Genomic DNA, 27,667 nt, shown 5'->3' on the forward strand with positions numbered 1-27,667 from the left:
TGCTCTTATCTTTGAACTGATAAAAAGTTAGGAAAAACATGAAATTCAACCCTTTTAGTACCGGGCGAAAAAAAGGTTCCTATGTGAGGATAAGCCGAATTTTATGATGTCACTAAGGTTTGGAAAAAATCTCAAGAAAACATACAAAAAAATAATATTTACATAATTCAAAAAAACATTGTATTAAGAACAAAATAAAGAATAAAACAATTCCACTAATTTTTCTATATTCATTATATTATCATAAAGAAAATACAAATTGAGTTCTTTCTTACAACAGGTATTTGCACATACGAAAGGTCATCTTTTGAGCATAACTTTGTTCAGACCATTTATTACAAATTATCTAATTACTTTTCCAATATATTGTGTGACAAAATAAATTATATAATATAACAAATAGAACTCAAGTATAAAGAAGTAAATATTTTTTTAGGTTGTTGTTGAAAATTATTTTTTTAATTATCTCGTAGTGAATAGGACTATTTATAACGTATTATAAATGTATTGAAGTATTATAAGTAAATTGTAAAGCGCTACAAGGTGCAGGCCGATATATCACTCTTGCACATTTCGCCAGTGAAGCAATGGCCGATATATATATATATTAAAATAAATATTATAATAGAACAATCTAGTATACGTGGGCGACAAAAGTTAAAATATTTATTCACGTTGGAACTGTTTATTTTATTTTATTTTTATTTGTATTATATAGATTGATTAGTGATTTAATCTGTTGTATTTCATTTATATGTTTAGTTAATAAATACGGATGTTTTGTTCTTTTACGCTGTTCTGATTAACGATTTATTTTGTTAAAAATAAAACTTAATTACCACCTATGGTTATTAATGTTATGAAACATTATTATTAGTAGGTATTTTTATCACTTTAGATCTTCATAAAAAAGTATTTCTAGACGATTTTGAAGTTATTCCTATATTCTTGGAAAATAAATTTCCTAGAGAAAAATTTCATGTCACAGGAACTACAAAGCATATTTTTAAAAACATTTTTAAAATAATGAATCTATTTTTTATGGTTGGTATTTTTTTCTGTGATTTTATACACGTAAAATCATTCTCTACTCTTTGGTTTGTAGATAAGCTGCGTACATAATTGATTGGACAGCCACTGACCCCACATGTATTAGTGATAATGCAATCAAAGCGTGGCATTGGTAAAGGAAAACCAATGAGATCCCCAGGCCATTACAATAATCATTATCAGTTCCCTCATTAACATCACAGAGACTGCTATTTGGGGTGCTAGAATTCATGCTAAGCAATTCTTTTCAATTCTCATCGGTCCAGTTATAGAGTTCATCCTTTGAAGGCTGATTTGGTATTCCACATTCAAAATTAAATTCGTCTTATAACACACCTTGGGGTTCAAGAATTGGAGTAAAATGAGATCTCCATTTTCTTTAATTTTGATGTTTTCGACAAATACTAACAAGAATTTCACTGTAATTTTTTATTTATTTATATATATAATTTCACTGCTTACTGGTAAATCGCTTGCTATATTTTTTGTTTCAGCCGCTTGTATAGCAAGGATTCAACTCAAAAACTTATTAAAATGTAAAATTTATTTATCATTATAACAATACTGATGAATTTTTCACTGAATTACTTGTCTATTTAAATCGGTGGAGATGATTTTCTCGATTGAGGTGATTCGATCAATGTATTTTTTATTTATCGACTAGGTTACTAAAGTAACCCGGTTAGGAAATCATATGTGTGTATATAAAAGTAATCCCTGATTTATTGGATATTTGCAATTTTTTTTAAATATTCAAATAAATTTGCCTGATAAAATTTTTGTGTGGTAATAATTAGAAAAAAGAATAGTAGAAAAATAAAATAATTGGTGTGCACAAATAAATAATAATGATGATATGTACTTTAAACATTTTAGGTCACTAACGTTGAATGTGGCATATTTTTATCCTACTTCACATTAAAATTTTGTAACACACGTTGTTGTTATTATAGTATTGTTTTTGCCGTTTAATGTCTCTTAACATCTTAAAGTTTAGATATTATTGATATTTTTATATAATGTTCTATTATAGACATTAAAAAAAAATTGCTTGAAAATAAGGAAATACACAATGAAAAAAGTTTTTAGTTGACACACTGTATACAGATCATTTAATTAAAAGTATAGCAATAATATTGATATAATGTCAATTGAAATTAATGTAAATTGTAAACTCAAATTTATTAATTTAAATGTTTTTTTTTTATTTAATGCGTAAAAAATGCGACAAAATGAACAGTTTTTTTCTCATTATGGTAGAGTTCGCAATTAATGTTGACCAATTTAAGGCTACTGATAAACATCATTAAGCAAACAATGTTTTATTAACCACCGAGTGCTATTAAGGGGAGAGCTAAGTAATCTATAAAAGTTTATCAGGGTCCTGGAAAAATAGTTGACCTTATAAAATTTATAGCAAGCGCTTTAACTAAAGTTTCATTGCCCCCTGCGACAGTGGAAACTAATTATACAAATTAAACAGGAAGTGATAAAGAGGCTGTCCATTAAGCAGTTCCTTATTGTACAAACGAGTTTGGGTTACTTGAAATTGTTTATTAGTGTTAGTGTTAAACTTGCTTAGTTAAAGCGAAAATGGGCTTGAATAATAGTTCACCTAGGCCCTATTGCATGTAAAAGAATACTTGTGTGCATATTTTTACTATATGTACATAGCTTTATATACGACTTCATTTTTCATAATTTAATTTGTATATCGTATCATTTTCAATCTGAACTTCTACATAGAAAAAAAAAGTATAACAGTGTATCTGCTAATTTTTTTTTTCACTGATTTATCATTTTATACAATGGCAATTTTAAAAAGTTCAAAATTTCTCATCAATTTTATTTTACTAACATTGATTTGGAAGTGAAGTTAAACATTAAATAAACCTGTAGATTGGAACTAATAATGGTTCTCTATGAGGTGACGTTTAATGCTAGGTTTATTCACCAACCCCATGAATGTGTATCGCTCTGATACCCACTTTGCAGAGGCTGGGTTGCTTCAAAGAGGGTCCAATGACGTCAGGATCGATGCAAGGCTGATATAAAATAAATTGTATCGGGTCCGATAGTTACCCGGAGAGCTAACATAAGGTTTAGAAAAACCATTTGACGAATATCAATTATTAGAAAAAATACTAATAAGCTTAGTAAAAATTACTTAAGTAACATTATAAAAGGTACTTGGACCTGTTATTAACAGAATTATTAGTAAATATTAAGAGTTTGGTGCCAACAACCGTTTCATAATAGTTGAAAGTTCAGAATTTAGCTTACAACTGGCGCCAATTGTAACTACCAAAGCAAACAAGTGACTGTAAATTTTATTAAGTGACAGTGGTATTTTCCTTTTACTTTCAATCGGAACAGTCTCCAACTAAAGAAATTTCTTAATATTGTAAAGTTAGCTCGTACTTGGAAGATTCTCTTCCCTCCTACTTAGTTAGAGAACTTTGCCTTAGTTGAGATTTCAAGTCAGTACGTATTTTAGAAGTAGGTATTATGTTCAGTCCCTCTCTTCTCTTTTAGTTTTTTTATTTACTTTTTATATCTGCATGTTAGATTTAATATGACGGGTTAATATTTAAATTAATTTCTTAAATTCTAGTATTGAATTTTTTTTAAAGGAGAGTAGACTGTTTTAAAATATAAATTTTACCTACAGTAATACAATTTCATGATATTAATCATATTACTATATAATAATAACTAATAATAATATAGTATCTCGGATAACTAGATATACAACAACAGACATATAGTTACACTGACAATATCTCGGCTCTGTAATCGGTTTCTTGTAGTCATGAGAAGACCATTAATTCTGATCTTAGCTTGGCTGGAAGGACACATCTCATTTCCTCCCTTCGTGTTGTGGTATATGCTTTCGTGCTTCGAAGAAATAATTTTCAAAAATACGGGTTTATTTTAGTGAAATACCATCCGGATATAACTTAATTTACAAGTGTGGCGAAGTAACTACACACACACACACACACATATATATATATATATAAGTAGGATTTAGTGGAAAATCTTGATAGTAATTTATGTAATAATGATAAGCAAATGAATAAAAATATTTTGTGATACAGATATGTTATATTCTTTAGATAATTTATGTACTTTAAAAAAAAAAAAGGAATTTTATGTTACACCATCGGATATTTCTTCTATCCGTTCAAAACATGTTTTTTAAAATAATTGCGAGCTGTCATAATTATTAAAAATTTATTTAACTTAACTCATAGTTAAAGTTGTTAGTAATTATCTAAAGATAAATATTACCATAACTGCAAAATAACACTCTGTCGTTACCTATTAATAGGAATGTACAGGTTTTCTAATATATTTTAATACAGAAAAAAACGTACTAACAATAAAACCGTAGTTGTTTCATTTATTTTTTTTTTAGTATATTTTTTTAATTTTCAACATTCACAGAATTTTCAAATGCAAAATTTCTCCATTTTTCAAGGAGACAACTATCTGTTTGTTTTTTTTTCCGTGGCTTAAACAACCGACATAAATATAAAACCATTTATATTTTATACTTTATGCCATCTAAAATAAATACTATATTAACTTTGGTATTCTTTTTTTTTTTAGGTATTGGAATGTACTGTCTGCACATGATTTATCTTCATAAAAGAGATATCTAAGGTATAGTTTGACTTTTGTTGTTTATTATTATAGTTTTGAATTTATTAAAGAAAAAACTATGTGTAAAATATCGTAATTTCAACTGTTCAATCCGTTTTTGTGGTGGTAGTGTTACAAATAAACAGTGATAATATTATAAAATTTTGGTTATAATATCCCATTCTTTCACAGATGATTCTGTTGTAATTGCGTAATTATTCAACAATGATAGTAATAATTGGAAATTATTTAGTGATTATGATTATAATATCCCTAGTTTTGACAGTTCGATCTCTTATTAATTGCATTAGTATTCAAAAATGATAGTATTAATGGAAAATAATTTTTTAATTATGATCACGGAGTTATATCATATACAATGCTCTGATAGCATGAATATTTTGCTAATACATTCTTAATTTAAGGTAAAATTTGAGTTTTCTTCTAGGAAAGTTAAAAACAAAAAATAAATAACTTAAAACAGCAGTGCATCGGAGAGCTATATATATAATACCGGTGATTAGGTTCCTACTTAGGATTTATTGGTAGGATAGTCTCGTTGTGAGTAAAGTAGAAGGTTGTAACTTGTACTCAAGTTGGGGAGAGACCCTAATCGCTACAACGGTTATACAAAACTCGTGTACAGAATCGATCAGCAGTTGGCTTTGGGATTTATCTCCTCTGGCAAAGTTCCCTTCGCCCGCTCAGACCAACTTGTCCAAGGTCGTCGCTCCCCTTTATCCGCTGTATCATTTAGGTACTTGGTTATCCGAATGATAAAAATTACTAAACTCGTTTAAGAAATTAAAGAAATATTATTTTTTAAAAATTATTTTAATCTTAATAATAAAAATCAATATTCAATAAAAGGCATATGGCTGATAATAATTCTATTTTAAAGTAAAATTATTTTTAGTTTATGTATATACCAACAGTTGACTGTAATATACTCCTTACTCCGCATCTGCTTTAACGTAGGTTCAAGTTGTGCTATAAAGAAACTTCTTATTTTTTCATAATTATCAGAGATAGTTGACCATGGATGACTTATACGAGGAGAAGATGGTTGGGGGTGCGGTCAAAATAAAACACACATAAGTTGATGTAACTTATTTAACCGTACCAACATTTCGGCTAGAATTTCTAGCCTTCACCAGGGCTAAGAACAGAACAAGATAACAGCTAATGAATATAGAAAATATAAACAGAATGACATAAAGTAAAAAATTGTACAGAATGGAATTAACAAAATAAAGTGATGAGAGAAGTGCAAAATTAAATGTATACATAGGTAATTGAATAAGTAGGTAAAATAACCTAATTAAGGAAATAAAATAAAAATGAAGTCATATAATGCAAAGAAATATGAATATATTAGTAATTAATAATTTAAACTAAAAATTATGGAAAGAAAATATATATAACCAAAATAATAGATAAAGAGCCAAAATATAGGTAAAGTTTAACAAAAGAAATGAATTGAAAAGAAACAACAATAATAATATATGGTGAACAAAACTAATAAAGTGGGTAAGGAAATTTGAGAAAAGAAGGGGAGAGAGGGGGTAAAATAAAGATAGGGGAAAAAAAGAGAATAAAAGAAACCTGAAAACTGAAATCTAACCGCCAAGTGGATTCTGCGGCGAGAACGGCCAAACTCCAAATTAAAAAATTCGTTACAAGTGTTTTTAATACATTACAACGACTAAGTGTTTTTAATACATTGCAACGACTAAGTGTTTTTAAGAGGAAACGTTACAAGTGGGTAAAAAATAAAAAGTAAAAAGTTGAAAATATTTAGAGGAGGAATATATATTAAAAAAAAAAACACTGTTTTTTCTTGAAAATGGATATGCCCTAGTCCGAAACGTCAAAAAAAAAAAAAAAAAAATTCAAGTAGACATGAGATCGGGTGTGAAACTTGAGATATATATATCTTTAATTAAAATTATATATGATATATGTTTCATACAAGATAATAGCCTGTGAAAAAATTACCCATTGTTACCTCTGTCTTGTTACCTAGGTTATTTTATTTTCTACTACTGAGTGTTGTCGGGAATAAATTAGGACGAATTTAAATTGAAATCTGTATCCCTACAACTCATGAAGGATCAGGGGTTCAATACAATGTAAAGAAGTACTGTTACTGGACCAACGCTTGTACAAGGAGGTGATTTGGTCAGAATCACGCTCGACCGACAGATTTTTACCCAAGGAAGGGTACCGATTTAAGAGGCTGGATGAACACCAGGAGGGCTCCAGTACCCTCAGGTGTTGACTCACGGCTAGAGTGTAACAGAAAACAATTTTCTGCCCAGCCGGATTCGAACTCGAGTCTTTAGATTAAGTAGCCACGCGCTTTACCCCGTGGCTGCGGTGCCCTCAAATTAGGACGAAACATTTTGGAACTAGAGTTTTTTTTGTTTTATTCCCTTCTCCATAGCAATACTATACAAAAGGAGTATATTTAATAGATGTACATACTCGATGAGAAAGCGCATACGATCTATATGAAATGTAATGTTTACTTGTGAACTTGTTACCATTATACATTGCGAATAATAAAAAAAATAAATAAATATCAAAGCAAAAGAAAATCAAACATGAACATAAATGTAGAAGAACAAATTTTAGCATTCATTTGTATAAATGTGCTAATGATTAGGTGTATGCTATAAAGATAATTACAGATGTAGAGATTAAAAGTTATGTTAAACACAGAACATAAATATAATCTGAACAACAAAAATAACTTCAAAAGTAGCCTCTAAAATCAACGAAAATAACTATACCTATTTTATACGACTATAAAATAACTATAAGCTGCTAATACTTGTTCTCAAATATTAAATATGACAAACAAAAAATTAATATACTAAAGAAAATAGACGAATGCATTTCAATAAACAGTTCCTAAATACAAAAATATTTATCTATATAATAATTAAACGATTATATACACAATATAATTATATGTGTAGAAATATGTACAAAATAGAGAATTTATATACAGAAATACATTTCTCTGACTAAAATAAATAAATAAATGAATTCGTGTGGGTTTCAAGTTATTATATATTGGATGCGGGTGGAATTCGATAGTTTTCTGGAACCTTGAAGTTCTAATCCGTATGTCCAAATAGGTCTCATAATGGTAACGTATATGAAGTTGTTGTTATAAACATAAACTAGGCGTCGTTTTAAAGTTTATATTATATCCATCGTTATTATATCAGATTTCCTCATTTCGTGCTAACTCGACTCATTAAATGAATAAAAGTAGGGAATATGCATATGTATCCTTTTTATTCTAGAGTTAAAATAAAAACTAATTTTAATTATTTTTTTGTCTTTGATCTAAATTTGCTCTCCACTTAATATGCGGGTTAATCGGTTACAGTTGCAATCAGGAGTAAATCCTAAAATCCGAAGGCTGTCAGGATACAGGAGCGGGAAGGGGGGGGGAGAAGACAGGGAAATTTAGGGGTCTGCTGGAGGGAGTGCTTGATAATTGACTTTTAATTGATTTGTCCTGTCAACCGACTCAACTATTGACAAATGAAACTTTTAACACCCTCGACAGGTGGCCTCAATGCTGGAGCAGGCTTTAAACTTAACATCCGACCCCCGCCACCGTTTTGTATCGGTTATTGTCTCCTCTGCGCTCTTTAAAACGGATTTAAACTTTATAAGGGTCCTCGATTGTCTGTTATACAATTAATAAAGTTTCCGAACTTATTAAATCTAAAGTCTCAAAAACTTCTACCTGTTGCTAATTACTCCAACTTACAATGTTGTTTTGCCCATTGCTAATGAATAAATATCGAATCGAAAATCATTTTAATTAAAGAAAATAATTAAAATACTTGCTTATTGGTCTCAGTGTTGTGTTAGTCGAAAATACCTGGCGATTTTCCGTGGATATTGTCCACAATATATTTGGCCAACAAGCGGTTACCGTCTTCCTGTGACAATTAGTCTGGTGTTTAATTTTTATTTTATGATTCATTTGTATTTATTGTATTCATTTGTATTACTCCTAAATTTCTATCTCTCCCCGTTCCAATAATCCACTAGCATAAGTCAAGCAAGTTACAACCTTCATTGGACCCCTCACCTAACCTTATAATGCCAAAAGGCAATCCAAGGTATCCTTAACACCCAGCTATACATATAGCATACCTCCTATATGTACGTACCAAATACCCACTAAAATCATTACAGGAGGGTATGAAAAAAAAAAAAGTTCTCCTAAAACTGAATCGTTTCTAAGCACTTTAATGTTGTAGTTTTAATAAAATATGTTCTCTAACAATTGTACTACAGATTACAAAAAAAATGAAAGTTTTTTGTTTTTATAATTCATTATTACTATATAATATAGTTCCCTATGTAACATCCATTCCTGACAATCCTCCGAGGTGCCTGAAAAGAAGATGGCCACGAGACCAGCTAATGTAAAATGTCATTAGAGTGCTACCCACCCATTGGTAGTTTCTGTACACGCCTGTAACACTCCAATATAACTTAGATCAGATTTACTAAATGTATTATAATGTACAGTTGTAAATAGCAATAAATAAATATTAAAAAACTATATAGTTACTTTATCCAAAAGTTTTAGGTTTCTTTTACAAGAATGAATTAATATAATTATTTAGTTGATTTTATTAAAGTTATGTTGTTTGCGTATCTGTCTATTACTAGTTAGTCCCAAAATTGATTTTGTTTTAAAGTTTTTTTCGATGCCATACTGATAAAAATCACGTGTTAAATATATCACAAATATATCCTATATATATATGCCTAATTCCCTCCCCTGTTGAGTTTTTGTATGAAACTTTCATGGTTTTATTGGATTTGGTAATACAAATTTTACTATTGTATTAATATTGTCCATTAATATCTTCCTATAATTTATCAGTGCATATGTTTAGTTGTTCCTGAAAAATATTATTTGGTGTGTTTCTGTAAACTGTTACCAAATCCATCCAGTTTTAATCAGCATCCGCCACGTGTCCTCTATGTTGGAGAGACGTCAGGTGTTTCTTGGGCATGCCTTTGTTGCTCAACATGGCTGCTCAATCTTCACATCTGAGCCCTAACATCTTAACACTTACCACAACATCAACATTTAAGAGGTTATTTTCTCGTGGAGTTTATGTTTTATGTTGTTTTCCTTAAACTTGCTTTATTACCTACCTGTCTTACTTATATGTTAATTGGTGTTTTCTATCAGTACTGTTATTGCTTTATTGGCTTCTAAAATTATATACCTGTACAATCTAAAATACCAAATAGTTGCTCATGTCAGCTATGTTAGTATGTTAATGTTCCTCCTATGTTATATTTTGAATAAAAAATTTAAAAATCTAACGGATCGCCTTGTTATAGTCTTTAAGTATTAATTATTAATAAATAAATATGTAATGGTTCTAAAAAATCAAATTGAATATAAAAAACTAATAATATTTTCTTGAATAAAACCCAGTTTTCACTTCTTCAGCTAACATATTATCTTCAACAGATCTCCACAAAATATACACAATATTTAAACAAATAATATGAAAAATTGTAAGTGTATCTCCATCCATTATTAATGAAATATTTTCGAGAACAATTTTATTGGTGTCTTCATACATCCGTCAAGTGGTGCCTACTCAGACCCTAATCTACCAGATCAGTCTTTACGTAATTCTCCCACCTACGCTTTGGTCTACTCCTTTCCCCTGGGCATTTACCAGTCGGCTCTGTGTTTATTAACACTTTAGAGATCCGTTCGTTACTAAGCAATGCAACCTTATACGCCCATCTTATCCACCGTAATGGTATAATATGAATTATATTTATCGGGTACTGTTATATCAATTGGATGTTATATGATACAGGATATAAATTGAACCCCTATCCTTCTTTCTTGAATTTTAATTTAGTGCAAAAAAGCATTATTTTTAATAAAATAAGATTGATCTTTGGTCATCGAAATTATATTTTTTTTTTTATATTAACTGCATTGCCGATAATATTATTTTTTGTACACTCTATCCTCATGATCATAAAGGCCGTAGTAGAGACAGTAGTAAGGAGACGACACTGTCAACAACAGCCCAGATGGTGGACAATAGCTCCCCGTTAATTACCAAACCCTCCAAAACCAATTAGCAACCGCTTTAATAACGGTCACCTATTCTCCTCTCTCTTCTGTTAGGCCTCCCACTTCTACAACCAATATAATGCTAGCGGATCCTGCCTTAGTGTGCAATTTACACATTTAGCAAGTAGCCTAAGCAAGAACTTAATAGTCATTTAAATGGTCAGTGGAACATTTAGTTTTATTAAAATAAGAGCTATATTTATTTTAGGATTGACCTCTTAAAATGACCCTGCTACTAGTAGAATATTATTTAACCTTGTGTGAATAAAGCTATTTGTGAATAATAATGTACCTATTAAATAACGCAGAAATTTAACTGAATGAAAAATCCAACTTTGAAACTTTAAAAACTTTTAAAAAAAAATAGCAGATAGTGATAAAAAGATCATTATCGGTTGACTAGTGACTTCATTACTAATCAATTAATTAAAATTATTAATGTTGTTAATTAATAAAAAAATCTATCCGTAAGTTCCACGGCTCGAAACTTACGTTCGTTTTCTGCTATATATTTTTCTATTTTACTATCAAGGATTTTTGATTTTACGATCTTCAAACATCAAATTTGTTGGTAATATTAGTTTTTATTATCATTATTTTAAATAGTAAACCGAAATAGGCTTATGGGAAAATATATGTATTCTGTTCTACCTACGATGCAACTTCTCTTTAACCTTTTTTTTTTTTTTTATTCTGGATAATATATCTGTAAAAAATCATAGAAAAAGTTTCAGTTTTTCAAAACAATGGGTGACGACGACAGAATATTTGTTTGTTTAATTTAATTCATCTTTCTGCTACATTTTTGTTGAATCCATTTCCCAACTCCCTCAATCGATATATCGATCGATATTTTTCCTTTTTAATTTACTTCTTGAATTGGTAGATCCAATTCATTTCTGCAAGTTTGTAAATTAACCTGATAGGAGTTGTGGGGAGGATCAGTATTGGTTCAATGTAACAGAGCAATATAACTTGGAAGCAATTCAGTTATTAGGTAAGCTTTGGCTGGGACTGATTGGGCCTCTGTATTCTCATCATATTGCCTCAACCTAAAGCCAAAATCATTCACCCTTTCATGATTCAGCCTCCTTAAGGATTTAGCTAATGAAATTTTCAATATTGTTGGGAAATCATTTTTTCTGGAAACGCTTTATATTTATTTTAACTCTTTGATCATTAAAGGATATAGGCATTGTCAAAATAAATTTTATGAGTTGGTTATTGCTATGAAGAAACACACGAAAAAAAAACAACTTCAAAATAAATTATTTTTTAATTTTTATTTTGCATTAATTTTGCTATTAACTTTACAAACATTATTAATTTTTACAAAACGATTTTTTTTTCTTTAAGCTTAAATGACTTATTATTATTATTAATTCCTCAATGTTTCTTGTTTTGTTATTTTTAAACAAGATTTTAGGAATTGTTGAAAAAAAAAATTATAGTTAAAAAACTATTTTTCTGGATTAGAAAACAAATCGACAAATAATAAGGCTGACAAAAACAATAATAAATATTGATTGACATTGATGATGATGACATTGATTATTTACGAATCTTCAAACTCGAATTTCTTTTTTAATCTTATCAAAAACAAAATCCCATGGAGTGTTCTCAACAGCATCTCAATATTGTGATCTAAACAGAATTACTTATTTTTATAACATTAATGAAAAAAAAAATAAGTCAGACCATATGCTGAATAATAATTGATAAATTTAACATTATCAACAATAAAAAGGATTGTCCCTTTCATTTGTTGAGATTTTTTGTGTTTGTTTCAGAGGTATTGATTTTATTAAAATATTAATATAAATAGTATTTTACTGAAAATTATAAAGTTAATTAAAATTTTAATGAATTCATTCGTGTAAACTGATCTATTTACATATCAAGTCATTAAACAAATATTACCGGTCTTGCGCATACTATTTTTTAATTAACTATTGATCGAATAGACATTTTTTTTTTAAGTTTGGTTTATTGCAGATAAGTAATATTTGTCAAGTTCGGGTTCCTAAGGAAATGTGTTTTTTATTATAAATTTATTTAAGTAACATGTATGTTATACTTGTAATAATTATGTATTTAATGTATAAATGTATATTACACATTTATAATTTAAGTTAGTTCTAAGAAAAAAAAAAATCTCTTTTCCCCCAAAATATTGATTTGCTGCATATATGATTCTAACCCCATCAGAGGTGTCGTTTCTTAGAAGTAGCCCGTTGCTGATTTTAGGATTCTCGTTAGGTTCATTAATTGAACACATATATAAACAAAAAAAATAGTTTTCTTCTAATAAACTAAAAAAAAAAAACATGGTGATGATAATAAAACTATTTTACTTCTAACAGCAAAATGAGTTAGCTAACTGCGTTGTCTTATTTTTAACTATCTGAAAATTCATTATGTAATAGTGCAGTAACACAATGTGGGTTCCCCTACCAATGAGCTTGAAGAAAGGAGTATAATAGTGGGGGTAAACTGGTAGAAAAAGTGAAGCAAAAAAGGCAAGGCTTATGTTGTACTCTATCGTGCGTGGCAGAGGAGAAGAGAAAGAGTAAGAACTAATCACTGGCTGCCTTCTGTTTCAATTTAAATTACAATGGTGGACATTTCTAGTAAGATCAACATTAGCCTAAGCACCGTGGGCGTGGCCTTTTGGCTTCACTTTTGTTTTAAAGCAATGCAGGGTCATGCAACCGCTGGCTTATGACAAACATATTTTATATTATTATAGTACTGACATATGTACTATGTGTGGATCTCTTGTTCTATGTACTGTAGTTACCTTTATTTATTGTTTTTAATTCATGTTATTTTTTTTTGAGATATTTACATATTTTTGATTTACATATAAATATATTTTATTATTTACAACTTTACTTATATAGAGATCTCAATAAACATATTAATAAATATCATCTATTTTTCATAACATGATCCCATATGAAATAGCGTAGTAATACCTGTAGGTAGTGGACTACTTGAAGGATTAACTTGAAGAAATATACTTGAGGATAAACGGTAGGGGAGAAGGCAGAGGTCAAGTGGCCCTGATAAATGGTTCCCCGCCGGGGCTGTGTTATATCTGTCCCTCCTCTCCTCCACATCATAAACAGTGTCCACTCCGTCATCGTCAGCCTCCCTTCTCGTCTGATTAAAAGGAGATTGCCATGCCTTCCAGGAAGCTAAGCTGTTTGGAAAGCTAAGCAGGAACGTCTGTTAAAAATAAGCTACAAGGAAGCTTATATGTTGAAATTTTTTTAGTAAAAAAAAATAAATAAAAATTTTTTTGAGGTTAATTACTTCCAGTTGTATGAAATTTGTATTAAATTATCATAAAATGGTACAACGTTTCGGGACCAATGTCCCATATTCATGTACTTTAAACCTCATAATTTCATATAGGAAATCATGTCACACTTTACACTGTTCTCTCTTTTCTACTATTCTACAGTGTAAAGTGTGACATAATTTCCTATATGAAATTATGACGTTTAAAGTACATGAATATGGGACCTTGGTCCCGAAACGTTGTACCATGTTATGATAATTTAATACAAATTTCATTCAACTGGAAGTTATTAATCTCAAAATATTTTTTATGAATTGACTCACCAGACTTCCTATAGAGATAATCCAGGAAAAAAAATACAAATTTATGTTAGGAAATTACCAAGATATCTTCCTGTAAGAGTTTTAGGGATAGTCTACACCTTTCTAAATTATAGGAGAACAAGAAAAAGACACCTCTTGTTCCATAATTTCAAGTTGTAAAATTACATTGATACAATCTAACAAATCCATTGCTTGCTAATTTAACGTCCTCAAGTTGCTTTATACTTTCTTCAAGTTCCTATGTTGCCAATTGTTTAAATTACACATGTTACTTGGGTTACATTAATCTATCTTATTTAGGTTTGCTATAACCTAACTTTCTCATGTTTCTATAATTTCTCTTGTTCCTTCCCATGTTTGCTATAATCTAACTTTCTCCAATTTCTATATTCTTTATAACGACACTTCCTCATGCTCCTATGGTTGCTTTGATCTATCTTCCTTAGTTTCCTTCTTTGGAATCAAGGATAGGGTTCAGGCGTTTTAAGATGAGTTTCTCAAGGATTTTGCCCACGATAGGTAACAGAGAGATAGGACGGTAGGAGGATGGGTATTCCGGCAGCTTTTAAGGTTTAGGAATCATTTTGATTATGGATGATTTCCATGGGTTTAGTTTCCTTCTTTAGTCTGCTATGCTTATTTTAGTTTAACTTCCTCAGGTTCCTATATTTGCTATGATCTAACTTTTTGAGATTCCTATGATAAGGAAAATATATTAATCAGTAGAATGAATAAAAAATCTTAATTAATTATCACTTTATTCAAGTTACTCTAGTCCAATAGAAATTTGTACAAAATAAAGTTGTCTCATCTTCCTTAACTACTGAACCATTTCTGATAAAACCTGTGAGTTAAGGAATTATTCCAGAGGTTGACAAAAATCTCAATTTTCCTGATTGAAAATATTTCATTTTAAGCAATTATTTCTTCAGATCAGTTGAAGGTGAGAATTAGCCGAGTTTCAACTATTAGCTATTAATTAATTATTTCGATTAGAACATTAAAAATAAATTAATCGAAACCTTGGTTTTTGCTATCCCACTGTTTGTTAAAACATAAATTATTACTTTCTCTATTATCCGTTTTGTTTGTTTATACCTAGATGAGAAGGTTTTATTTTTAAATAACTTTGTTGTTTCTCAATTCTTGACTAGTTTATGTTATTTTATATTCATATGTAAATAAAGAGGTCAACAAAGGGTTGTATATAGTAACACATCATTATTGTTATTATAATAATATATTGATGAAATGGCTCAACCTCGATAACTGCTAATACCATTTATTTCTTGCCCGACCGAACGATAGTCCAATTAACTTATAAATCACATACTAAATTATGTGAAATGCAATTCAGCCGAAAGTCATTTATAATTGGTAATTTCTGTCGGAATGAAGTAATTATGTTAATCTGCTTATTCCAAAATTTATATAATTTGATAATAGTTTTGGAATAGCCCGTTGCTCTCCTATCTATCAATATGATTATTTTCTACTAATTGAAATTCATTATGAATAATATTGATTTGAGAAGATATTACGAACTTATCTTTATAAAACATACGAATGTGGGCATGTTTTCATATTATCACTATGTTACTTGCAAAAATACTTTAAAAAATTAAGATATGCATTGAATACAAGAATTATGAGTTTTTTTTGTTTTTTTTATACATTTCACTTTTTGGCATTTTAAAAAAAAATATTAGTGGGAAGGAAATGTTGACTAAAGATTTTCTTTGAGACCATTTTCTTGACTAATTGTCAACTTTAGAGGTTTTCAAAACAAAAAAAAACTATAATAATAATATATAACAGTCTAAAAAAACATTCAATTTTTTTTTTTAAATTATGACTTATGTTAATCTCTCTATTTTATAACAATTTTTTTAGTGATTACTATGAAATATTTAAAAATAAAAAAACAGCGTTGTGGTTTATTATATTTATAATAATTTATAAGTCATTTTAAAAAAATTTTACGGCCCATTATTACCTTATATGTAAAATAAAATATGACACGGAGATCACTCAAAACTTAGATATATTATAGAAACTTTAACTTACATCAGCAGGGTGGTAAAATCTTTAATTTAAAACAAAAAATTGAATATTTTTTAGGCCATAATACGATTAACCTATATATACGATAGGCCTTTCAAAACATATTATATTTGATTTTTGTTTTTTAAGTTGACGTATGATTTAGTGATAGTTGTTAAGAATAAAATACATCTGTGTGTTTGTAATTTAAACATAAATGTAAAATTTAGAAAAATATGTATATATTTTTTTTTATGTTATAGTTCCATAATTCAAAAATAGCTTACATTTTATTTTTGAAGTTGACGTGTGAATTAAATCAAGTCCATAAATATGTCCAACATATTGTTGTTGAATGACCTTTGTTTGTACTGATTTAGTACGCATCAGCCTTAATTTCTGGCCTTCATGAGAATTTGTCGCTGCGAGTGGACTAGTACTACTAAAATTCTGTTTATATTATAGTATTAATGTTTAAGAGTTCAAAAAAGAAACATGGATCCTCAGTGCATCTATAAATTTTACAGTAATAATAAAATGCCACCATTATATATATTGAATTTAAACAAAGAAGTTTATTAAGATGTGAAAGGTAAATTTTAATAGTAAAGGAAAGAAAAAACGTCTAATTTTTGATAAACTATTATTAATTCAATATATAACCCACAAATGCGCCTCCGCATCTTTGGACATTGCCATACGTAATTTACGTAATTTCCAGACTTAGTTTATAATACTATTTATAAGTATAAGTATTTTATACTACTTTACAATAATATAATAATGGTTTTGTTCTCAAGTGGTTTATCAACGGTTTATATTACTATTTGTAAGTATAAGTATTTTATACTTCTTTTCTATAGTTTTGTTCTCTAGTGATTTATCAACGGACGAGTTTCCAACCAATTTTGTTAGCCACTCAATTTTAGATAACTCATAAAGCTAATAATAGCTGTGATGTTTATTTGTTTATTCTTTATAATAGATTTATATCACGTTAATAACTAATTTTGTAATGAATTAATAATTGTTGGTAAAGTTTTGATTTACCAATTTTTTTTTCACATTCTCTTTCTCTCCCCCCTTCCTCGCAGAATCTGCTGAAAGAGCTTAGCAATTAGTCTGAGTGTTATATAACGAGTTCGACGATAATGTGCCGCTGTGAAGTTCTGTTCGGACTTATGTTGGCTTTACAACCCTTTCGACGCTCTGCGATGCCCTCTCCATTAGTTGCCCTTAATATTGATCAGTGTTATTAATTGGACTTGATGATGTGCCGTTGAGGAGGTATCGGGTAATGATACCATTGTTAAGGTAGAATTACTCGATGTCAGTTCGATTAGTCTTCTTTATAGGGTTGACCAATCAAATCTTCTTTCTCAAAGCAGCTCAGACGAAAATTCTAATGCTATAATTTGTTTTGTGAGATTCTGAAACCGAAATAAATATTTTAAAATAGTTCGACATGCATTACCAATTATTTTTAACTAATACATAACCTACCAAACTAATGAAAGGTAACTGACAAAAATTGTATACAGTGAAATTGAAATTTAAATGGCTGTGATAATGATAAATTAAATGAACAGGTCAAGGTAAAAAACAGAATAACGAGTAATTACTAATCCAACAATTTTCTATGGTGGAACATATCAGATATATGTTATTTATAGGAGGTATAGAAACAAATATGTGTTAATTTTTATTCAATATTAGGATTTTTCGTTTCATTGTAATGTTCTATCATCGTATATATTGTTTTACGTGATGTATATTTCTAACCGAAAATCGGTCGTTTTTGTGAAACGTTATCTTTCTGATCAATATATTTCAGAAAACATATTTTATAATTGCAATAGTGCATTCTTAATTTTTACAGAAAGCTATTTAATTTATTTTATTAATCTCATTTTCTCTGAAAGCATGTTGCTTTTATATTAAATAAACATAGAAATTTGACAGGGTGATGGATGACTTCCCAACAGCTCTGATACATTCAAGAAGAAATAATCATCGTGTAGTTGTTTTATTTGAGAGTAATGTTGTCTTACACATTAAATCTTGAAAATTCCAATATTCACCTCTAGTGTTCACAAAGTGAATCCTATTTGTAATTAATCTATGTCCAAATTAAATATGATGTAATTAAAAATATTCCCATGAATAGAAACACCCAGCTTATTCAAATAGATCTGTTAATCAATAATTTAGGTCAAGTAAATGATCGAGTTTGACTGATTTTGTTCAAATGGTAATACTGAAATATATATTCATTTTTTTATTTCAATATTTCTACATTCATTTTCTCCTATGAATAATAAAATTTTAAATTAGATTATAATTCTTTCATCATAATTTAATTAATGAGAAATTTTAAATAATTTTATCTTTTGTTTAGGTATGTCGTACCCGTACATCTCCAGTACTCTTGACATAATGAACTCCAAGACGGACGTTTGGATAATCATCTGGATTGTCTTGTACCAGAGCCTTAAAGGTATGTCATTAATGATTACTAATTAATTATAATGAATATATATAAATTAAGATGGGCTGGGATTATACCTCACCACTACAATTTTTTAAATAATTATCTTCACCTTAAATGAACTAATAAATGAAAATATATGTATACTTACAAACTAGACACAACTAAATTTGCTTAAGTGTCAACAAGTCATTATTTGAATACATTTATATCATTCAGTATCCAATCACCAGTGTATGTCACAACCGAAACCCGCAAACGAAGCTAGTCGAAACCACATTCTATGGTCACACGAAATTACTATTGGGTTTGAATAAAATGAATTGTATCCATTTAATGCACACTCTTTATTAATATTTCATAAGTACAACTTTTCGAACATCCCCATGGACAATCTTAACTATAAATTCACACCTCACATCCAACTATTAATTCTTTGCAGGGAATTCCGCTCAGTTCTAATAATTTTAGCCAAATTAACCAATTTTTTTTATCAACAATTGATTAGTGAATTATAACAGTTTATTTATAAAAGATAATTTGTAATTAAAATTAAATGAAAAAATTACAAAATTGGCTAACTAGACTAAAATTATTAGACCTGGGCAGAATAATCTAAAAATAATTTTAATATTTGGATACTAGGTATGAATTTCTAGTTAAGATTGTCCTTGTGGATGGCCAGATAGATAGATAAGATTTTTATTCAGGGCGATCAACATCTAGGTTATTACACCCTCTTTACTTTATTTATCTTCTTTTTTTTGACATTTGAAAGTTGAATGTAGACTATTTCCTTTTTACACTGGTCGATATTGGTGGATTATATTTTAGTATAAAGTTGAGTTTCTTTCAGAAATTTTATTATTTTGTCTATGCATTCTGCTGAGTCTTTAAGGGCCAATTCTCTTTTATTATTTTCGAAGGCTTGGCGAAATGATGACCATTCTTCAATTATATGCTTTATTGATAATGGGGACTGACAGGTTTAGCATATAGGTTGGTCCTCTTTTGTGATTAAGTGGAGGTGTGTTAATTTGGAATGTCCTATTCTTACAACCACTTCTTCTCTTCTGTTTCCCCTTATGGAGAACTTTTCTACTTTTGTGTGTTTTTTTTTTTTTTTTTTACATTTCTTAGTTTATTGGTGAGTGGTACGTCAGCCCACATTGAATCCCAACTTTTTGGATTTTGTTCCTTAAAAATGCCTTTATGTCTTTCGGCTCGTAAATTTGGAGTGGTGGAACGTTCATTGTAGCAGCCTCTTTAGCCGCTTTATCCGCTGCCTCATTTCCAGGTATTCCTGAGTGCCCTATAGTTGTGAATTTTGTCTATCGTAGGTCCGCTTTGACTGAAGTTTGATAGACTCTGGAGTGGAAACATTGAATCTGTACAAATGAGTATGTTTGAGTATTCACTTTCTATGAATAAATGAAGTGCTGTTGAAATCGCCTGAAGTTCAGCTGTAAATATTGTTTGGCCGAGGATTGTCATTTTGTTTGACCGAGGATGGCCGGATTGGCCGAAACGTTGGGCTTATAAAGAAACATAGATTGAGACTTAAATAGATACAATTTATTTTATTCAAACAATAACACCGGTCTCGATGAACCTATAAGATTACATAATAAAATATTAGGTTTGTTTTATGGCTCTATTTATTGAACATTCAAATAAATTTTACTTGATTTATTGTCAACTTATATCCTTTATAAGCAACCGAATAACGCTGAAATGAAGATGTATGAAATATCTAATTTATTCGAATCATTATTTAACCATAAGATTTTTTTTCTAATAAATTGGTGGGCATACTAAACCGACAGATAAACGTTCTAGTGGTAGACCGAAGCGTAGGTGGGAGGATTGCGTGATGACTGATCCTGTAAATTTGTATTTAAACATAGATCACTGAATGGACGTAAAGGTATTAATGAACCTTTCGGGTTCGTTACCCTTAATTATTATTGTTGATTTAAAAAAAAATATAAATCAGAATGATGAGCTGGGGCAGTAGTAATGAAATTTAATGAGAAAAATTTACATTGAGCTAATAATTAAATCATAAAATAATCCATTCAGTAAATAATTAATCTTAATTAGTGAATAAACTTAACGTTTATTCTTTTTAGGAGAAAAATATTAATTTAAATTTATGCACAGGTTATTCTATCTGTCCAGCGTTAATTTATATACTTTGTAAGTTAAGCTAAATTTCAGGAATCAATATTCATTGTTGCAGAATTCAAATTTTTTTGAAAGGGTTAAAAAAAATTCATATTCCCCCTCTAATTTAAGTTATTTTTATTCTTTATTGTAAATTTATTATCTAGTTAATTGAATATAAGAAGTCATTAATCATTTCTTTTAAAAAATATGTTGTTGGAATAACTTTAAGTCTTGTAAATTAATCTAGCTTGTTGTTAGAAAGTTGAAATATATATTCGTTTATAACAGTGATAAATGGGTAGAATTATATTTGTTTATACCCTTTAACAATAAGAAAATATGTTTATATATTATTCGTCCGTTAATCAAATATTCTACATATTTTTATTTTCAGCTCCTACTTACTTACTCTGCGCTAAATTAAAACATTTTATTCCACTTTTTTTTAATATGAAATTAGAGTGTAACTCTAATCCACTTCAACTCTTTTTATGCGGGTGTTACATCCACAAGCACATTGCGCTCCTCAATTCATACGCATCGACCCCTGCTTGTTACAAACACAGCCGCAATAAGCCCCACTAAAACGAGATATGAAAAGTCCTTACATTACACGCCCGCTCCCCACCGAAATCCTTCTCCTCCTCCCCCCACTGAAACCATGTAAATTTTTACATCTGCACGGGTCTCCACATTTAACCTAGCGACGCGTCGACCTCATGCATACAGAACATACAAATGTAAAACCGGTCATTTTTTCTGCCCCGCGCTCCGGTTTTTCCGGACTGTGAATGTGGAATTATTTTCTGTTTTTTAAATTAATAATTGTTTCTCTTTGCAAATTGCTAGGGATGTGGTCGAATTGTCTTTCTCTCTACAACTGAGTGAAAGCACTGATTAAAATTTAAATATATATCTCGTTACAATTTTTGTTGTTTGAACCATTCTATTGTTTATTTTCTTAAAACCAGTTCTAATTTATTTTTTCATTTTATTTATAAAGACAAAGAATTTGTCGTGAACGGGGAAATGATCGACAGCTATAGATAGCATGATTTATATCATACTAAACAATTACTGTGCCCATACCCTTGTTAGTAATATCTACCAATACGTTTTTTTTCAAAATAAGAATTGATATCTGATAATTAGTATGCATTAATAATTAATCCTTATTTATTAAATTTATTATGAATTAACCAATTTGAAAATAATGACAATTAAATGAAAAGAAGTTAAAAAATAATTGTAAAAATTTAATAATCATTAAGTTAATCTTTCGCAGTTTACTCAAATTTGATATTTATCTAAATATATAATTTTTAATTTATTTCTAAGACATATTTATTATTTTATTTGAAGCGATGCATTCCAAAAACAGTCTATTCCATTTTTAAATTTTGTTTTTGTTTTTTTTATGTTATGTATGTTTTTTTTATAGTATGTGTGACTAGCAACCCAATGAAGTTGGGCAACACAACTTTAAATTTTAATAAAGTTTTTCATCCTCTACAGTTTTTTTTTACTATATTATCATGATGTAAATGAATTTTATTTTTTTAAAATAATGATAATAAATAATAATGATAAATAATGGTGATTTAACTTTTCGGAACTGACCTAGTGTTCTTAAAAATCTACTGGGTATTTATCTAATTCAAATACTAGATACCACTGATACCCTACCATGGTATGTAGATGTTATTGGGTATAATTAAAGATATAATTTCTTGTTCAAACGTGTCTTGTTCACCGGTTTACTTAGCTATGGTAGTTAGGTGGCGTTTTGGGTATTTAAACCACGAAATCAATTCGGGTATAACTTTAGATTTATTATAGTTATTTACCAATTAGGTAGACTTTATTAAAGAGAGCTTGTAGAGAAAAACATTGATTATGAATTAATATGGATCTATACTTCGGATTTAATTGACAACGCTTGGCTCTAGTAAGTTAATTATCAGAATACTATTATTTAATTCGTTGTGCCATTAAAAATTACAGTGACGGGCTATTAGGACTTATATGTTTTGAATCTTTCTAGTTGTGGCCTCTTCGTCTGCTTTCCTGTGGTTCAGTGGCAAATCTCTTCTGTTCAGCTGCCTCTCTCGAACTGTCCCTCCAGAATAATCATTTATTTCTTCCTCTCTACTTTCTTTCTAGCCAGTTCACTAATTGTCTTCTCAAATCCATATTGTCTGTACATATAAGTAAGAAAACAATGTAAATATTTTAGGATAATGGCTTGAGGGCAAAAAATTCGGAGTAAACTAAACAAAGTTGAGAGATAAGGACCAGAAGATGTTTTGTTTATCTAATCAATGACATAATGAATTAATAACCCATTATATTCTTATCCCCACCCTTCGATTTTACTGAATCCTTATAGAAGGGATAAGTGATAAAAAAGTCAAGTATTCAAATCAGTTCTCTGTTACAGCAAAAGCTATTATTATTAGCTATTAGTTTACATAGTCTTTCAATTTGATTTTTATTACTCTTCAATACTAAGGTTACAATAGAACCATACCTTTGTTTTTTATTAATGATTTAATTGATCAGTGAAAGACAAAAACGGGGATAGTAATGTAATTTAGCTCCCTATAGCATAAAAGCCGGGGGAGGGGAGGCAGTAATTTCACCCCAATTTTCGATTCCTTTTAATGGAAACAATGTATAATTACTAGTCGAAATTGATGAGTATGCCAAGTATAGGTAGGGTGAATAAAAAATGGCGGCTGTTTCAAAACTTAAAAAAAAAAAATATTTTTCATTCAGAGCTCTATATCTTTAAAACTACCAACAACACTAGAAAACCTAAGAGAAGTTATTCATAGTAGAGTGAATATGCTAAAATATCAGCCCTAATAGAGCTATTTACGTTAAATAGTGTTCGAGATATAGCTTTTCAAAAAGCAACATTACATAAAAATGTACTAAAAGATTAATATACTGAAATCTGTATCTCAAAAACCATTCTACGTACAAATGTCAATTACCACACAAATTAAAACTGTTTTAATGGAAAATAAAGTAGTATATGATGTTTATTTTCGTAGGGGTAGTGTTTTCCATGATATTTATTTAAAAAAATTAATTTCCAGTTATTCGGACTATAAGTTTGATTTATGTAAAATATATCTCAGAAACCATTCAACGTACTAATGTCTGCTAGCACTCAAATTAAAGCTATTTAAATTAACTATGAAATAGTTTATAACGTTTATCCTTGCAGGAGTAGTAGTTTGTTTGATACTTGCGAAAACAAATTTTAAAAAAATTACAAATAAAAGAAAATCACTGTTAGTTTTACTTGTTAGGATAAAATATTGGATATTTGAAAAAATATATCTCTGGAACCATAAAACGTACACATGTCTGCACTCAAAATAAAGATAATTTAATTTACCAATATGTAGTTTATGACATGTATCTTCGTAGGAGTAGTAGTTTTAATGATTTTTTTTTTTTTACTGATTGATAGATTTATTTATTGATAGACATTACAATCTGCCACACAGTTGTGGGCAATAGGTAATAGTGATGAATGATCTCATACATACTAAAATAAAAAAAATTCTCTGAAAGTATATACAAACCAAAGAATATACAAGTTTATGATATTGGCAAACATCATGAAAACTATTACTCTTACGAAGATGTACGTCATACACTACTTTATAGTCTATTAAACTAGCTTTAATTTTAATGCTTATAGACATCTGTACGTCGAATAGTTTTTGAGATAGTGATTTCTAAAAAAGAAATTCCCTAACTATTGATCTTACAGTACATTTTTTATGAAATGTTGCTTTTTAAAAAGCTATATCTCGGGAACTATTGACCGTAAATAGCTCTATTAGGGGTGAAATTTTAGCAAATTTCTCTGAATAAATAATTAATGTTTTCAAACGGTTTGAAACAGCCGCTACTTTTTATTCCCTCTACCTATACTTGGCAGACTCGTCAATTTTGGCTAGTAATTTTGTATAGGTTTCATTAAAGTAATCAAAAAGTGGGGTTAACTGCCTTTTTTTCTCCTCTTGGGCTCATTATTTAACACAGCAGTTTGAATTTTCTAGGTGAATAAAACATCACCTACTTTTGTTTGGATTGTTTCGATTTCAAGTTCTTCCGATGATATTCATAAAAATATCCCAGAAATATACATCTCAGAAATATTGACCTACGGAGCGAAACGTAGAGGCTGCAGAAATCATTCAATACTCGAACAATCGATGCTTTTTCCATTCCTGGACTAGCAGCTTTTGACAACTTTCATCCAACTTTAAATGAATATTTCCCTAGCAGGCGGTTGGCTCTGAAACACGCAGTCAAACTTAGTTTCGAAACCACAAATAAACTTTCTTTCTCGTTTTTTTTTTCTCCTCCACTCTCCAGAAAAGCTCCGTGAACTCGGTTCAACGTAGCCAATAACCAATAATATAATGAAAAGAAAACAAACTCGGAATTCAAAAGTATAATTGTAAAAGTTTTTAGTCTCCCTTGTCATTCATAAAATTTATAGAATCATATTAAAGTAGAATGTGTATAAATAATTTTTTGTTTACCATCTCCTCTACAAGATCACTATAAATAAATGCCTTTAAACAAAATTCGACATATCTATTTAAAATAGCTTACAGTATTATTTAGTTTTTTATTTGCCATTTTTTAATTTAAAATTAAACCGATTTACTCTGCGACCCGTGGAATTTTAGTTTTATTACTTGTCTTAACAAGAAGTACCTAGTTGACCAAGTAATGAGGTTATGTGGTCAGCATTCACCCTCAAGCTCCGGGTTGATTCCCCAACAAAATGAAGGGAAAAGACCCATTTTATTGAGGGGGCTGTTCCCCTAGTGAGACCCCTTACCCTAAAGATGATAGAACACAAAATAAAATATATTTACATAACTACAACTGATCTCGATTGACACACTACTACATTTTATATATGTTTTGTAGTATATATAATTTTAATTATGATGAAATTAAAACACTAATTAATCAAATGGTGGTTAAATTTTTTTTTTAAAAACTTGAGTTTCTGCAACAATATAAATCAGTAAACATTTCATAAAAAATAGAAACAAAAATAATATATTTTATTATGTCAAGAAAACAATGATCTAACAGAATATTTACTGGTTTAATACTGCTTCAAATTTTAATATAATTTTGTTATTTTATCTTTCCTTCATTTATTTCAGATATTAAAACAATTGAGCTGAATATATGTATATAATTTTGAACGTAACGAAGAACTGCGTTTTCCTGTTCCAACGTACAAACCATAAATATATAAATCAATCACGATTGGGTTATATTTAATTTAATTATAGCTAAGATAAAAAAATGGTTATATAGTAAAACAAATTAATATTTTTTTAATTATACTTTTCAGTTGGTTTCTTTAAATAGATTCCTTCTTCATTCGTTTACTGGTTTTCTTCCATTTTTTCTCCCTCAGTGATTCATAGTTAATTATTTACAGTATAAATATCAGAGAAATATTTTTAAATTATAAATTCATTTGAGGCGAAATGTAAATTTGTTTGATCAATACAGATTAAAAGAGAATGAGTTCGCACACGTGTACCTTATTTTTCCTGTGTTTATTTATGTGATTTTGACGCAAGTTTTAAGGTAAACATTAAATTTATTTTTAAATCTATATTGTCTCGTGCACACAATCCATAATAAAAAAATTTATTTTTTCCATATCTTCTTTAATGGATTTAATGAGATCCCATTACTGTTAAAAGCTTCGTTTTTAAAAATCTAAAATCCTCTGCGCCCAAAATAAAATAAAAATCCCTTGAAACATTTTACATGTTTTTTCTTTAATTCACTCTGTTAATATATCGGATTATGGATATATTATGTTAATGGCCTGTAAAAAAGTAACTGAACTGTTAAAAATATTTTGAAATCATTTTATATAACACTCTTACTTTGGATATTTATATTTTCAACAATACTCGTATTTTCACTTTATACGATTGTTTCAAAATAAGTATTTGATATATCAAAAATAGTATTCAGATTAAAATTAAAATACTGAAATAAAAAAATTTTATAAATATTTATATATGAATACTGTTATTAATTCAATTTAATTTATTAAGTTTCAACTTAGTCTTCTCACTTGCGCTGTATGAGATTGCATATTATGAGCGAACTAAGAAATTTTGTAATTTTTATATAATTTCATTTATTCATTTATTTTCAAATTTAAAAAAATTAAAACTTGTTCCAGTGTGATTTGACCCAATGTACTCCTTAAATTAAATATAAATACAATCGTAATACCGTTTAGAAATATCGGCTATTTATCAGAAAGTTAAAGGTTTTTCCGTTGATAGGGCGAATGGGAAAGGAACTGGATCTTTGCCAAAATGAGGAAGTCAAATAAGGGCGAATGCTAAGACCCAAATGTTTAAGCTTAGGATCCCCAACCCTGTATCCACTGGTAAAAT

At 29.0% G+C, this 27,667-nt stretch overlaps 1 protein-coding gene across 1 annotated transcript in view; it reads left to right on the forward strand.

Annotated features, from left to right (window-relative positions):
* The window catches only part of LOC136795808 (irregular chiasm C-roughest protein-like), a gene marked incomplete in the record, with an annotated part of 398,212 nt that overhangs the window by 268,497 nt on the left and 102,048 nt on the right, over nucleotides 1–27,667 (forward strand). Inside the window, 2 exon segments of the mRNA XM_067047597.1 lie at nucleotides 4,666–4,719; nucleotides 18,927–19,025. Coding sequence (XP_066903698.1) covers nucleotides 18,929–19,025 — 97 coding nt within the window.

This window comes from Halyomorpha halys, unplaced genomic scaffold (genome assembly GCF_000696795.3).
Source record: "Halyomorpha halys isolate HHAL.00 unplaced genomic scaffold, Hhal_1.1 Scaffold59.1, whole genome shotgun sequence".
Classification (NCBI taxonomy): domain Eukaryota; kingdom Metazoa; phylum Arthropoda; class Insecta; order Hemiptera; family Pentatomidae; genus Halyomorpha; species Halyomorpha halys.